At 49.2% G+C, this 16156-nt stretch overlaps 1 protein-coding gene across 1 annotated transcript; it reads left to right on the top strand.

Moving 5' to 3' along the window:
- The first annotated feature begins 4879 nt into the window (after positions 1 to 4879).
- Positions 4880 to 7801, top strand: SOX4 (SRY-box transcription factor 4). Its single transcript, XM_068674722.1, has one exon. The coding sequence runs from the start codon at positions 5778 to 5780 to the stop codon at positions 7122 to 7124; it is 1347 nt and encodes a 448-aa protein (XP_068530823.1). The 5' UTR covers positions 4880 to 5777; the 3' UTR covers positions 7125 to 7801.
- Positions 7802 to 16156: the final 8355 nt, after the last annotated feature.

The raw sequence follows: 16156 nt of genomic DNA, 5'->3' as shown, positions 1-16156 counted from the left end.
AGATGGTAAGAAGATTACCTTTCTCTCTCATTCACTTTAGATTAAAATGTATTTTGCTTTTTCCCACCAGAATCTGCTGTTGCTCTTTTGTACTGTGTATCAGAAACACCAAATTAAAAACAAAACAAACAAAAACCTGAGATAAGTAAACTTTGCCTGAAATAAATTAATCTTTTACTTCTGAAGGAATGCAGGGCTGAATGAGGGGAGAAGGATGAATTTCGTAGTACAAAAGTAATTTTATGATAAAAACTGCTAAACATTGTCTAAACTTGAAATGTCAGAAAATGATGGGCCACTTTTATTGGCAGTCTTAGTGGCAGGACACTGCTATTTTTACTCACAGTTATTTCCGTGCCTTAGGAGATCCTAAAATTAAAGACATTTGAAATAATTGCAGTTATTACCTCTACTGTTCTGTCCTGAGCAGTAAACAGCGTTACTTTGGAGACAGGCTCTGCTGGAGGCTCTGCAGAAAGCCTCCATGCTAACCCTGAAGCTGGCTTGGTGACAGTTTTCTGGTCAGTCTGAAGCCAGGTGGATCCTCCACAAGTTTGTGTACCTCTGCTGGTCCTGTCTTAGACTGCAAGGTTAACCTAAACCAGCTGCAGCTTGGTAAAGGAATTTTCTTGACACAGAGTTGGATCCTGCGGATAGTTATCCATGAATAAGCCAAAGAATTTAAAAAAAAAAAAAAAAGACAATGATCTCAACTAAATCGTATGCAAGATTTTTTTTTCAACTTAGTTACCTTGAATATATCATTCAATAAATGATCTCTCTAGAAATAAGTTAACAAAGCTAAGACTTAAATTTTAGAAAAAATAAAATCCTATGTGCCCAGAGATTACCTAATGCTTCTTTTTTCAGGAATGCTAAGTATAAGCAATGCTTTGTTTGACATAAGTTGTCCATACACTGAATTAAATAGCATGCAATGTCTCTAAATGATTTTAGAAAGCTAGACTGTAATTCAGTGCATGGTGGTTTTGTAGCTCTGTCTTATCAACGATGCTCAAGCCTGGGTGATATCATGAAGTTGTGGAAGTGGGCAGAACTATTACCTCATTCTTGATACTTATGTGGGCTTCTTCCGAGCTGCCTTCTTGCAGCTGTTTGCTTTCTTGCAGAGATGACAGGAAAAGATGAGCTAAATGTTACAAGAGTGATAGCGATGACTGTGTAGGAGCAGGCATGGGAAGGCGAGAGCATGCAGGAAGGAAGAGTGCAGATGGCTGGGAGGGAGCAAGAGGGGCAGTGCAAAAAGGTGTGTTCAAAAAGCTCAGTGGTCCGAAGGAGTTGGGTGATCCCCCCATGAACCCTCCAGAGGGGAGGACAGCCTTGCACCCACGCACCAGCCGCTGCTCCCTTCGTGGGGCAGCCTCCACTGCAGCTTGGGCTCATGCATATGCAATCTGCTGATACATATGCAGCAGACTGGTAATTCCTCTTCAACCTTTGCAGAAAAGGCTTGCCAAAAGAGCTTTAAACATAAAGTAAAAGCTTTTCTCATAAGATTTTTTTAAAATACATTTCCTAAATTGTATATGGTTGGATAGGGCTTTCAGTTCCCCCCTCAATAAATGCGGACAGTGTGTTTTCTGAGTTTATTTTTTATTTTTTAACAAGGCTTTTGAATGTGTTATTCACAGAGAACAAGTTCAGACTTAAAAAGTCACCAAAGTGGATAAAGGATAAAAGGTATTATCATATTTTCTTATTAAAAAACTCCGGAGAGGTGTTTCTACCTTCCCAAACCAAGCATTTCCATATAAGTGATTAATATCTGAATTAATATAAATATGTATGTGCAAATGGCTCCTTACCTACTTATTGTATTAAATGAGCTAGAAATGTCTCCGCGTTCTCATAGCAGGAGCACAGCACATCTATGCGTGTTCAAATGCAATGCAAGGGAATGGACGTTTTTTAAGGAAATGGTACCGTACATTTTTAGGCAACGGATTTTCACTCCTGAGTAAATAATATCATCTGTATAACGCTTCCAAGCAATAAAATTCTTCTTAGCAAAGAAATCAGAGAGAGTTCAAAGTGTTTATGAATCATGTTGAGCAAAGGCACTCCGTGAGCTGGGGTGATGCAACCGTACAATGGGGTTTGCTTCTCGCAAACAGGATGAAGTAGGAGGGCCCAGCTAATGTCTCAGTGCATGTGTGATCCTTGGGCACACTCTCCTTTGATCATGAATATATAAGCTAACACCGTGTTATTTGAAAAGCCAGTTTTTTGTTTTGTTTTGTGGTTGTTTTATTTTTTTTTTCTTCCTCTTTATTGCCAGTATCTCTTCAACTTTCTTACCCCTATATCAAAAGAGGCAACAGAACGATGGTGGGAAAGGTGTTTTTAACAGTGTCCCTTTGGTTTGGCCTCGTCATTTGCAATTCAAGCAGGCCAAATTCGCTGCCATGCGCCTCCTTAAAATGCAGCGCAGAATGGCAAGGCAAAATACACGCTACGGAGACGGATTTCAGCAGCAGACAGAAATACTCTCGGGTGTATTTTTTTTTTTTTTTTAAGGGATATAAGACGCTGTCTCTCTTCCCCGTGCTGACGGCTGTCAGGGGCTGTCAGGAAGCAAGATGTCCCGGGAATCGCTGTAATGAGCCGGGATGTTTCCCCCCGGGTCGCCGAGCGGCCCCACGCGGGCTCGCACCCCACGGGCACCTCCGCGCCCTTTCCGCCCTCCTCTTGGTTTAATTAAGCGGCTAATGAGAGCCGGGGGGGGGAGGGCTGGGTCCTCCTTCTCTTCCTCCACCTCCTCCTCCTCCTCCTCTCCGGGACCCTCCGCCCCGCTCCACGCCCCGAGGGGCTGGATGGAGGCAGGCGGCGGGGCCGGGCTGCGGGACGGCCCCCGGGGCTCTTCGGGGCGGCTGTGTCCTGTCACCAAACCCCAGCCGTGTCCCGACAATGTCCCAGCCGTGTCCCAGCCGTGTCCCAGCCCTGTCCCGGCCGTGTCCCGGCGGTCCCCGGCCCGGCGAGGCTCAGCGCTGCCACCTCGCGTCCCCGCCGCGTCCCGGGCCGGGGAAGCCCTCAGGAAATGGAGGGACGTTTCTCCTCCTTTCAAGTTGTTAAAAAGCGGCGGAATTTGGCCCGTGATCCTGAAAGTGCGTTTCAGGTGGGAGCTGGAGGCTCCCGGTGTGTCCCCACGCTGAAAAGCTGGGGAGCCTGCAGGGGCTTTTTCGGTTCAGTCAGAGGATTAGGGGTGGAAGCAATTAGCTACAAGGAGACGGCCAAGACATTGTAACAAAGTGCTTTAACAGAGTTTCACGTCGTATCCTTGCCATTCCTTCATTAAGGAGTTCTAAATGGTGAGTTTGCAGATGTGGGAAGCTTTTGGGAACCAATACACCCCTGTCCATCCCGCACACACACACAGTGCTTGAACCACGGTGACACCGCGCGTGGTGGCTGCTCCCACCAAAGCCACACTGAATTTAAAGCCACGCTTAATGTACCTGGGGGTCATCCTACTGGGGGCCTCGAGGCCTTACACCTCATAACACAGCTAATGGAAATGTTCTCTGCAGGTCTTTGTTTCCACACCTCTGCCCACTAGTTCTTAGTTCTGCTTTAACCTGTCTGGAAGAATATCTTGCACGCTGTGTGGTTTAAGCAAATTCACGTTTCTGTGCCCAATGAGGGCTGAAATCCCTCCCTTTAGATGCCCTTGCTGACAGGTGGAGCAGCCAGAAGCTGGGGACTTCTTCCAGGCCCAGCTTGTCAGGCTGCTGCACGTGAATGTAGATACACACGAGTGTAAGTAACCTCCTGACACCACGGGCACTGCTGTCCATGCGAGCTGCTGGGCTGTGGTGCAACAGTTTGCGTGTCAGCTCTGGGGCTGGGGGGAAGAGCAGCGAACGATTTGCCTCTCACAAAGCCCAGAGGTGTGAAACTCACCAATGTCACCGGGTGTCCTCAGGGAAGCCAGAAGGCAACATTTTACACAATGCCTAGCAGGAAGCGCTAGGTATCGATTTTGCAAGCAAAGCACTAATTTGGAGGTACCTCAGGAAGCATTTCCAGTAATGCAGGTGACCTGGGTGGCGTGTCAGGCACTCAGGACTTCCCTAAACCCTTGGAGGCCATGCAATGGTGTAAGTCCAGTGTGGCACCTTAATATTCAAGGCTTGCTCTCAAACCAGCTGGAAATGCTGCTCAGGTGTGCTATCATACATTTTCTTGCAGAAATGTGTAACATATACGTAATATATGTGCAGTATATATGTGGTGTATATGTAGTATATATGTGGTATGTGGTATATATGCAACATACGTGTGATATGCATGCAATATATAAATAAGTATGTGACGTACAACGTACAGAGCACCTAAAACTTTCAGCCACCCCAGAGCGTGCTCTCCCTCCGCTTCAAAAAGCGATTTGGACCGGTGCTGCGTGCAGCAACCACCACCAACAAACAAACCACCGGGACTGCCGTGCCGGGGCCGCCGTCCCGGCGAGCGGCGCGTGCAACCCGTGTGGAGCAAGGCGGCCTCACCCCCCCCACACCCCCCCGCTGCCGTGCATGGGGTGCGGGTGCAGGGTGCACGCCCCCGCAGGGCCGCTGCAAGGCCGCGCGGTGCTGCTGCTGCTGCTGCTGGCGGCAGCGGCGGGCGCGGGGCGCGGGGCGGGCACGTGCGGGCGGGGCGGGGCGGGGCGGGGCGGGGCGCGCGGCACCGCCCCGCCGCGATGAGGTCAGCGCCGCCGCTTCCCATTGCACGCCGCCCTCCCTGCTGCGCCGCGCCGGCGGCCAATGGGCGGCCGCCGGGCGGCGCTTGGCACGCGGGCGCGTTGGATACAGCGCGCCATTGGCCGCGGCGCGGGCCGCGAAAGGATAAAGCGGCGCGGGGCGGGCGCGGGCGCCGCTCTCAGCTGCAGCCGGAGCAGCGCGCGCGGGGCGGGAGGGGCGCGCGCGAGCGAGCGAGAGAGCGCGGGGGGCGGCTCCGCGGGGCTCCGCGCGCGCGGACGGGAGCGGAGCAGCGCAAAGCGGAGCGGAGCAAAAAGGAGCGCGGAGCAAAGCGGAGCAAAAAGCAGAGCGGAGCAAAGCAGCAGCAAGCAGCAGCAGCAGCAGCAGCAGCGGAGGACGGGGCTCGGCGCCCGGCTGGCCGCTCTTCCTGCCGGGACGTACACCTTCGTGCTTTTTTCTTTTTTTTCCGTGCCTTTTTTTTTCTTTTTTTTTCTTTTTTAATTATTGCTAATTTTTGATTTTATTATTATTATTATTTTTAATTTTCTTCTGAGGTTTTTCTTTTCCCTCGCCACGGCCACGTTCTGCTTGCACGAGCCGCCCGCCGCCGCCACGGGTGCCGCAGCCGGCGCTCTCGGGGGCTCGCCGCCTCCCCCCTGAAGCGGCCGGGGGCAGGCGGACGGCACCCGGCCACTGGAGCAGCCGCCGCGGGCAGAGGCGGGGGGGCGAGCCTCGAGGTGGTGAGGAAAGAAAAGCGCAAAAAAAAAAAAAAAAAAAAAAATCAGACCGACACCCCCCCCGCCCCCTCCAAAAAAAAAAAAAAAGCCAGAAACAGACCAAAGCAAAAAAAAAAAAAACTAAAAGCACTGTAAGAGAAACAAACAGCCTCCCCGAGCCGCTGCCGTCGCCGCCCGGAGGGGGAGAGCCGGTGTGGACGTGCGAGCGCTGCCGGCAGCGGGGCCGCGGCCGCGGGGGGCTGCTCCGGGCCGGGGCCGCCGTGAGAAGCTGCGCGCCCTGCCCCGCGCCCCGGCGGCGCCCAGCCCCGGGCGGCCCCCCGGCGCCGCCATGGTGCAGCAGAGCGGCACGGCGGAGAACACGGAGGCGCTGCTGGCCGCCGAGACGTCCGAGTCCGGGGCCGGTCTGGAGCTGGGCATCGCCTCGTCGCCGACGCCGGGCTCCACCGCCTCGACGGGCGGCAAGGCGGACGACCCGAGCTGGTGCAAGACGCCCAGCGGGCACATCAAGCGGCCGATGAACGCCTTCATGGTGTGGTCGCAGATCGAGCGGAGGAAGATCATGGAGCAGTCGCCCGACATGCACAACGCCGAGATCTCCAAGCGCCTGGGCAAGCGCTGGAAGCTGCTCAAGGACAGCGACAAGATCCCCTTCATCCGGGAGGCGGAGCGGCTGCGCCTCAAGCACATGGCGGACTACCCCGACTACAAGTACCGGCCCAGGAAGAAGGTGAAGTCGGGCAACAGCGCGGCCAAGCCCGGCGACAAGGCGGACAAGGCCGGGGGGGGCGGCGGGACGGGCGGCGGCGGCGCCGGCGGGGGCCCCGTCGGGCCGGCGGCCGCGGCCAAGCCCGCCCCGAAGAAGGGCGGCGGCGGCGGCCCCAAGCCCCCCCCGTCGGGCGGCCGGCCCCACGGCAAGGCGGCGGCGGGGGCCGCCAAGGCCGCCCCGTTCCCCGGGGAGCCGCCGGCCGCGCTGCTGCCGCCCGAGCACCAGGCGCTGTGCCGGCCCCCCCGCGGGGCGGCGAGCGCGCCGCCGTCGGGCCCCGGCAGGGCGGCGGCGGCCGACAAGAAGCTGAAGCGGGTCTACATCTTCGGCGGGGGGCAGGCGGCCAACGCCGCCGCCGCCTCCTCCTCCTCCTCCTCGGGCTCCCCCGGCGGCGCCGTGCCCGGCAGCCCCACGCTGGGCGGCTCGGCGGAGCCCGGGGACCCGCTGAGCCTCTACGAGGAGGGGGGCGGCGGCGCGGGCCGGCCCGACGGCGACTGCGGCGCCCCCTGCCCCTCGCCTCCGGGGTCGGGGTCGGGCTCGGGCTCGCCCGCCGACCACCGCAGCTACACCAGCCTGCGGGCCTCGTCGCCGGCCCCCTCGACGGCGCGGTCCTCCTCCGCGTCCTCCCACTCGTCCTCCTCCTCCTCGTCCTCTTCCTCCTCCTCCGGCTCCTCTTCGTCGGACGACGAGTTCGAGGACGACCTCTTGGACCTCAACCCGAGCCCCAGCTTCGAGAGCATGTCCCTGGGCAGCTTCGGCTCCTCCGTGCTCGACCGGGACCTGGATTTTAACTTCGAGCCCGGCTCGGGCTCGCACTTCGAGTTCCCGGACTACTGCACGCCGGAGGTAAGTGAGATGATCTCGGGGGACTGGCTGGAGTCCAGCATCTCCAACCTGGTCTTCACCTACTGAGCTCCGCGGCCGGCCCGAGCTGGAGAAGGCGCAGACGCGGTGCCGGGAGGACTCGCCCGCCCCGTCGGGGCTCTCGGGGGGCTTTTTTGGCCGGGCAGGGGCCGGGGACACTGCTGCTGATGGGCGCACACCCCCTGCGAGGGACAAGCCCGGCCCTGCTTCTCCAGAGACTGACGGCGGCGAAACGCTACCTTTTTCCTTTCTTTTGTTTTGTCCCGAAATGAGAGACGAGAGGGGGGGGACAGATGGGGGACCGCAGACACCTCTGGGGCCTTTGTTATCGCCCGCTTGGTGCGAAAGAGGAGGGGAGCGATGCCTTGTGCTGGATGTCTCGACTGTTTCGCCCTTTCCCGCGAAAGAGCGAGAGGAACTGCTTGAAAAAAAAGAAAAAGACACACACACAAAAGTCCACCCGAGCCTTTGCAAGGTTCACATTTTGGGGGGGGGGAGAAATCCCGTCCCGGTTTGTTCTGCAGCGAGAGGAGGCGCCGATGGTGGGAGGAGGAGAGGGGGACGGAGCTGGACTGAGAGCCTGGCGAAGGAGGAGAGGAGCCAGACTTAAACGTGGGAGCCGGCTTGGGAAGATAATAATAAACTGAAACGGATTTGCACGTACGCGATGAGGTGGCGGCAGCGCTTTTCTCAGTCACCTTACGCTATATGTAGAGAGAGAGAGAGAGAGAAAAAAAAAAAAAGGCCGAAAACTTCAAGAACACTGAAAATTTCTTCCGAAACGGAGACCGAGTCGGAACAGTTTCTGTAACGTTGTGGTACCGGGGACGTGGAGGGCGATTGCTTTTTGCAAAAAAAAAAAAAAAAAAAAAAAAAGAAAATACAAAAAAAAAAAAAAAGGAAAAAAAAAGTAGTTTTTTCTTCTTACTCAGAATCGTGATGGTGTTGGATTATTTCACTGGTGGGGTTTAATATAGCATGTTATCCTGTCTATCTTTTTAAGATTTCTGTAAGACTGTTGAACAGTTTGAAACAAATAGTGTTAGGATAATATAAAAGCAGATAGATGGCGCTATGTTTGATTCCTACAAAAATATCACCAGCTTTTTTTCATTCTTAACTCTTTAAAGGATTCAAACGCAACTCAAATCTGTGCTGGACTTTTAAAAAAAGAAATTCAGGACCAAATTTTTTTCTCAGAGTATGTATGTGTTTGTTCCTTAGAGCTGTAAATGAAAAGACTGTTTTTTCTCACCGATGCTCCATCCTCGTATCGTTGGTTTTTTTCCTTGTAAATGTAATCGGATGCCATTTTATAAGTGGACGTATTTATACTGGCCAAACATTTTTGACTTGTATTTCTTTGTCCTTTTTTGGTAGTTCTCGTTGTTACCCGCACCATTTTTATGTCTCCTTCACTGAAGGGCTAGAGTTTTAACTTTTAATTTTTTATATTTAAATGTAGACTTTTGACACTTTTAAAAAACAAAAAGAGAAGAGAGATGAAAACGTTTGATTATTTTCTCAGTGTATTTTTGTAAAAAATATATAAAGGGGGTGTAAATCGGTGTAAATCGCTGTTTGGATTTCCTGATTTTAACAACAGGGCCGCTGGTTAGTATCTCACACACGTGTGCGCGCACACACACTCTCTCTCACACACACACACACACACAAACACTCGCTCACTCACTCACTCACACACACAAATCAGCCCCTATTTTGTCCATGTTTACACTCCAATCTGCAGGCATCTTAAAGTGACAGCATCCCTCGCCGCCAGTGCCCGCGGTGCAGTCCCGTTCATTTTTTGGGGAGGGGGGCGCGGGGGGGTCGCACAGCCCGAGCCGTGTACACTGTACGCTACCCTTCTTGGGGGGGAGAAAGGAACTTCGCATCCCGAAATGAAGTAAAGCAACTGGTGCATTTACGTAGAAGGGATCCTGTACCTTTAACTTGTAAACCACATCTTTTGCACTTTTTTTCGAAGCAAAAACGTGCCGTTTAAACCACTGGATCTATCTAAATGCCGGTTTGAGTTCGCGACACTATGTACTGCGTTTTTCATTCTTGTATTTGACTATTTAATCCTTTTCTACTTGTCGCTAAATATAATTGTTTTAGTCTCTTATGGCATGATGATAGCATATGTATTCAGGTTTATAGCTGTTGTGTTTAAGATGAAGAAAGTGAAAACATCTTTGTACATTTAAGTCTGTATTATAATAAGCAAAAAAGAAGATTGTGTGTTTATGTATGTTAATATAACATGACAGGCACTAGGACGTCTGCCTAATGAGGTGGTTCCGTTAAGGGTTTAACTTTTTTTTTTTTTTTGGTCATCCATCCTGTGCAATATGCTGTGTAGATTATTATTATTTTTTATTTTTTTTGTCTAACGATCACCCACAATGCAACGTTGGGAAAGAAGAGAAAAAAAAATCATGCCAGCTAACCATGTCAAGTTCACTGCCTGTCAGATTGTTGATATACCTTCTGTAAATAACCTTTTTTTTTTTTTTTTTTTTTTTCGTCGGGAAGGAAATAAAATCAGCTGGAACTGAACCCTAACACCGGCCTGCACTTGTCATCATTGCATCGCTCCCAGGCAGCTGGCAGGAGCCGTGCCCTGGGCCCGACGGCAGCGCCCAGGGGTCGGGGAGGGGCGACCCGGGGGGGGGGGGGGGGACACCCTAGGGGAGCACCTATAATGAGGTTTTTCCCATACAAAGCACTTGCAAACGCTCGGCCAGCAGCGCCCCGAGCGCTGTGCATTCCCTGGGGTGCGGGGAGCCGGGGACCTCTGTCCGCCCTTCCCCTGCGGATAGCCATCGCACCTTGAGCGCTGGTTTGTAAACCGATTAAAGCATCCCACCGACATAATGGCCTCGCCTGGCTGTTAATTTGCGGCTGGCTTCGAGCCATAAACTCTCTTTTCCATGAAAAAAGAGCAGCAAACGCCAAGGGAAGTTGTTCCGGCTGTTTCGCAAAGCCACCGGCGTAAGAGGTTAATGTTTGCCCCGTGTTAGTTATCCCGGTGAATTCCTGCGTTGTATTTGCGATGCAAAACCTCCCAGCTGCAGACCCACCCGCTGCAGGGCCTGGAAAGCTTCCTGGCTCGCCACTTTGCGTGCAGCTCTTTGCCTTCCCAAGGCCATTTGCAAACCAAATGTATGCCGGGGGCTCCGGAGCCTACGGGTGTCAGGCAGGGGCGACATCCCCGCCCGGGGCAGGGGGCGACAAGTTGGGCGCTGCAGGCGTGCACCCAGCCCTGCCCGGGGCTGTGCACGCTGTTGTGCCCAGCTTGTGTCATCACCGATGTCGTTGCTCCTGGGACTGAGATCAAAATCAGAAGGAGAAGGGGAAAAAAAAAAATAATAATGCCGGGAGTGGCAGAAGGACAGGTGATGTTATCAAGCCGCAGTCACTTACAGGCGACCGGCTTGGAGAGCAGCCCTTCCGCTGCTCCAGGACTGCTACAGTTGGCTACAGTTAACTTGAGGGGTTTTATGGTTTCCTGCATGCGTTGTTTTCGTTCTCAATTATAATAAAGTCCAGCATTGCCAAACGTATTGTTTCTCTGGGGACTCTTTGGTGGCACAAGTTGTTGCCTCCAGATAGCTGGGGGGGAAGTCAGGCTAAAACATACACAGTCACACACCACAACATATGAGCATCCATATGGATGCACGCTGGAAATCCTCATGTGCTCCTTGCTGCCTGAAATGTGGAGCTAGGCAAGGGTCTGACTAGAGGAAGTACACCAGACCAAATCACACATGAATACATTAAAAAAAAAACAAAAAAAAAAAACAAAAAAAAAAACACCTCTTTTGTATCGACCATATTTCTACTTAACAGGGTGCTTGGCTGGTAAAGTAGTAGACCATGAAAAAAAAGTAGTAGATCATGAGTGAAATCTAGCAACTTTATGGGCGGGCTTTTCAATGAAGATTGATGTAAAAGAAAACTAGATGTTAGGAATCACAACTGGAGCCTGACCGTAGGTTTGCCTGACACCAGACCCTGTCTTTGACGTGGGCCAGAGTGGTGAGTGCTTCTGAAAAGGTGCATTGGCACATCACCAACTCGAGATCCCTGCAGCTGTCATTTCCTCACTCTGCTCTGCCAGTGCTGCCTCTGCTCCAGCTGGTACGGGTGGCCCCAGCCCAGCTCTGGGAAACTGCAATCATACTCAAGGAACCAAAACAGAGCAAAATTGCTGTGTCTTTGGTGAGACTTCACCTGGGCTCTGGCAATCAGCATTTTACAGCCATGCGTCGTCATTGCCACTACTGAATCTCGCTCTGCTGATTTATTCTATCCTCCACAAGATCCCCTTCCTGCTTGTGGCCTCCACATCTTGTGGTAACGCTGTGAATTCATCCGCGTGCCCTGTGAAAGAGAAGAGAAGAGAAGAGAAGAGAAGAGAAGAGAAGAGAAGAGAAGAGAAGAGAAGAGAAGAGAAGAGAAGAGAAGAGAAGAGAAGAGAAGAGAAGAGAAGAGAAGAGAAGAGAAGAGAAGAGAAGAGAAGAGAAGAGAAGAGAAGAGAAGAGAAAAGCAGAAGTTTCTATTTTATTTTTGAATTTTGGCTTAGACAATTTTGTTCTTTCTTATATTGTGACAATTTTGTTCTTTATCCATTGCTAAGCCATTCATTTTACTAACTCTTTTCCATTTTTCCATCAGTTCTTCTCATAGTGCATAGAGATACAGATAATAAATGAAGTAGATTTAAATGAAAAATCACCATAGTAGGCTGTATATGCCTGTCTAAGTTTTATCTTTAATAGACTGCACCTGTTTACAAATCACTGACTTACCTACAAATTATATGAAGGCTGTTCACCTCAAGAGTGCATATAGTATTTTCTGAAATCAGGCCCACTTCTGTGTGTCATTTCATTACCTTCCTCATGAAGCAGTGTGTGATGTGACTGCACACATCGACCGTATTGTTTTTTCTTTCTTTTCCAAACCAAAGTAGCGTTCCTTGGGAGTCAATCGTGCTGAACACATTGCAAGCTTTGTACTCCCACACCACACATCCAGCAGATATGGCCTGAATGGGCAGAAAGAAAAGTACTGGACTGGAGGCCTCCCAGCCTCCCCACTAGCTGCTGTGACATACATTTGTGTGATATGGGACGCGTTATCAGCCACGGGAGTGCAGAGCCTTTGTGCTGGCCAGCCTGCTCCTGCATCCTCTGCTGCATGCTTCTACTTCCACATGGAAGCAGAAAAAGTGGCAGGCCGGAGCTTAACTCACCCCTCAAGGGCTCTTTGTTCTGTACTGAGTCTGTTTTTTGAAAGTGTGTATTAGGATTCATTTTTCATGTAGAATAACTCCATAAAGGTTTCTGAAAAGCCTGGGAGACATTAGCAAGGTATTACAATGTGACTTCCTGGGTCTACACATGTTGCAATCATCTTGGTATCTCAGAGTTCAAAAATGATTATCTACTGCCCACCATTTCAAACTCTCCTGTCAGGGTCCTCACGTGAGCTCTAATGCAAACTATGACTTCTGTCACAAACATGGGGAAAAAAATGTGACTGTTTCCAAGATGAGAATACTGTGGGACAAAAGTCAAGAGATTAATTCAGGACTCAGTCCTGGATATAATTGGCCGGTCAATAACTGTTTTGGTTTGTGCCTTTTACATAAACATCTCAACACCGGTAGCAGCAACAGCCCAACGGGGGCATTGTGTATGGAGGTAGATCAGGTTGGCAGCCACTTACAAGTGGTGTCCTCCAGGGCTTGGCAATGGGGACAGTTTTGTTTAATATCTTTATCAATGATATTGATGAGAGGATCGTGTTAAGCTGGTGGACTAGAAAACAAGACTTATGAAGAGCGGCTGAGGAAACTGGGGCTGTTCAGTCCCCAGAAGAGGAGGCTCAGGGGAGACCTCATTGCTTTCCTCAACTGCCTGAAAGGAGGTTGCAGCGAGGAGGGTGTTGGTCTCTTTTCTAAGGTGGTAAGTGATAGGATGTGAGGCAAGAGTCTCAAGTTGCACAGGGGAGGTTTAGAATGGATATTAGGAATAATTTCTTCACAGAAAGGGTGGTTAGGCCTTAGAACAGGCCGCCCAGGGAGGTGGTGGAATCGCCATCCCTGGAGGTGTTTAAGAGACAAGTGCATGTGACACTAGGGGACATGGCTTAGCGGTGGACTTGTACTGTTAGGTGATGGTTAGATTTGATGGTCTTAAAGGTCTTTTCCGACCTAAATGATTCTATGATTTATCGAACATATAGTAGGCAACAGAATTAAATCACCTGGAATATGATTTAGGCATCATTCATGAGCACACCTAAGCAACATTTCCTAGCACATCTGTGGCTAGGTTATGCTATTCTGAGTTCCTTCTGATGTGTTTTTACCATAGCAATATGGTAATTCCTAGTATCTTTTTTCCCTCTTAGCTAACCCCTCCATTTTTTTTTTTTAAATTAATTTATAAAATAAATTAAATTTTGGGAATTAGATGGGAGTAGAAACTCAAAGCTGGCGTCAGCTAGAGGAGCCATGGGCTTTGTATCCTGTTTGGCACCATTAAGTCAGAAAATTACTAGATAAAATGCATGTTACACTGGCAAAACTGTGCTTTGTTGTACTGGCAGTGCCCTTCTAATGTTTCTCTTCTTCAGGAGGAGAAAGGAAAACATTGGTCTTTCATACCTTTCCTATCTTTCTCTCTCAATGATTCACTGTTTTTTTTCCTGTTTCCCATCCCCCTCTCCCTCCCCCCCTCCCCCTCCCCCTCCCCCCCCTCCCTCCCCTCCTTCCTCTCCCTCTCCCTCTCCCTCTCCCTCTCCCTCTCCCTCTCCCTCTCCCTCTCCCTCTCCCCTTCCTGTCTTCACTTTCTCTGACCTTGCTTCTTCCTGGATATCTTTCTAACCTTCTTCAAGAGGAGTTTTGCTACTGTTATGTTAGAGATGTAAATTTCCATTCATCGGGCCCAGAACATTATGTCTTTCCTACTTCACAGACCCCCTTTTTCTTCTGCTTCAGCATTCAACTTGTTCCCTTGCGAAAGGCACGTTGCCTAATGTGTGGCAGTGGAATGAAAAGAAATCTAATTTAAGATGTATCCAAGATGTACCCATGCTACATTATCATCCTGAGCCCAGTCCAAGGCTCTCAGATGAGGGTATCTCTGCACATTGTCTGCCTCAAAAATAGTACCAAGCTGGGTACAAACTGTGACTGCATTTCTGAAAGCTAAATGAAAACAGCTGGTATCTAACTGAATAATTTAAAAGGCTGTTGCTCAGGTCGACTGTTTTGAACAAGTGAGATTGCTATGAAACCAGGCAGGATCCAACTGCATGATCTCAGCATAGCTCACTGAAACCTCTATACACAGTTCAAACTACATCTTTCACTACAAATGAATAAATCTTGCTGTATCAGAGGAAACATAACAGAGTCACTTTTCGTTTTAGCCTCCAGCCTGAAGTTTGTGACTCCCTGCAGCTGATGGTCTGTTCCTCTGAAGAAGGAGAAGCAACTACCAGAATTGTTCCAGGACCACCGGACTGCTTAAGCTATGATAACCTCAGTGGGATGGTTACTAATGATGGTGCATTGAACAGATATAAAGTGGCTCATATGCTGATGATAGCAGGTTAAAAAGAATGGCAGTTTAAAGGGGAGTCTGGGCATTTCTCCAGACTTGAACACCTGGATCTGGACTGTTTTACTCCCATAAAAACAAATTGACATACCTTGAAACTTGGCAGAATTTAAGTTAGGGAATGGTATCATTCAGAAACATGGCACTTGAAGTACAGCTCCTCACATGAAGTTATTTGTTCAGATTTACTCAGGGTGCCAAGAAAGACACATCAATTTAATATTTATTTGAGGTAGGCCCTATGCACTGTACATATGAGTACTTATGTACTCTAATTGTATATTATTTTAGGGCTTAATTTCCAGAGGGGGACATATTTATTAATTATTATTATTATTATTTTAATATGAAAGAAAACAACAGGATTACTTTCTAATGGAAGAACATGCACAGTACATGTATTACTAAAACTTACAGTTCTAGCTTTAGCTATAGGGAAGCAAGTATTACAGGGGATCAGAAACAGGCATCTTAAATTTAATTCCTGGTCTTCCTGCAAACCTTGTCTAAGACAACATGATTTGTAAAATCTTGTTATGCTGCTTTCTTTTGGATTGGCATCTCATGCTGTGAAATATGAGCTATATGTAAAAGCAGATATGTTGAAACTGTTTCACCAGGTGTAAGGGTGTTTTAAGTTACTATAAGCTGTTTGCAAAATGCATGATGTTTCTAGAAGACAGGGCAATGAAACTAAATTGGAATAAACTTTTAAATTCTCATTCAGAAATAGGCACAATCCTGGATATTTTATCTTTGGTTTTGGTCTCTTGGAACAGTTTTTTTTAGGGAAAACAAGCGTGAAAATGTTCTTTTGAGTTCCCTCCTAACTTTTAAGAGCTCAAACATGAAACCTTATAAATAGAGTCATTTGCTTCCCTATTCTAAATTGAAAATGCATACTAGTGCTCCAGAGTTGCTTGCAAATGGAGGGTCATAAACTCCAGCTCAACTTATCTAAATGGTTTATTGTGTGAAAGATGCACCCTGTGAGTTAGATTTTGGCTGACATATTCAGTAATAATTACATAGTGGGAGCTTCCTAATTCCATTAGACAATTGTTCCAGGCTTAGATAGAATGAAATAATAGTGTCTTCTCCTTTTCTCCCCTGTTATATTTTATTATTGCTGTTATGTAGTTGTTGCTGCCCTTAGTCATAGATCAGCATCTCATGTCCTTGAGGCATGGTGATTACAGGACAAAAAGGGAAGACCCATTTCAGATTGCTTATAGTTTACATGTAGGACAGAAAAGCAGCAACAGAAATGAGTAGAAAACAAAATAATTTTGCCAGTCAGTATGGCAGCACTGATCTCACCACAGCAGCAGCCTGAGCTAGCTGCTCATTTGTCCTTTGCAGGTATCATAGATAAAGATAGGTTTTAACAAGGGGTTTGAAAGAGAACACACATAAACTTGCACCTGTGAGCAC

The sequence above is a fragment of the Anas acuta genome, chromosome 2 (genome assembly GCF_963932015.1).
Source record: "Anas acuta chromosome 2, bAnaAcu1.1, whole genome shotgun sequence".
NCBI lineage: Eukaryota > Metazoa > Chordata > Aves > Anseriformes > Anatidae > Anas > Anas acuta.
Note: the sequence above shows the minus strand (reverse complement) of the source record. Positions and strands in the feature narration are given on the sequence as shown.

Bases quoted from the DNA above. Each gene is read 5' to 3' on its own strand.
- SOX4 (XM_068674722.1), top strand. From the start codon at position 5,778: ATGGTGCAGCAGAGCGGCACGGCGGAGAACACGGAGGCGCTGCTGGCC.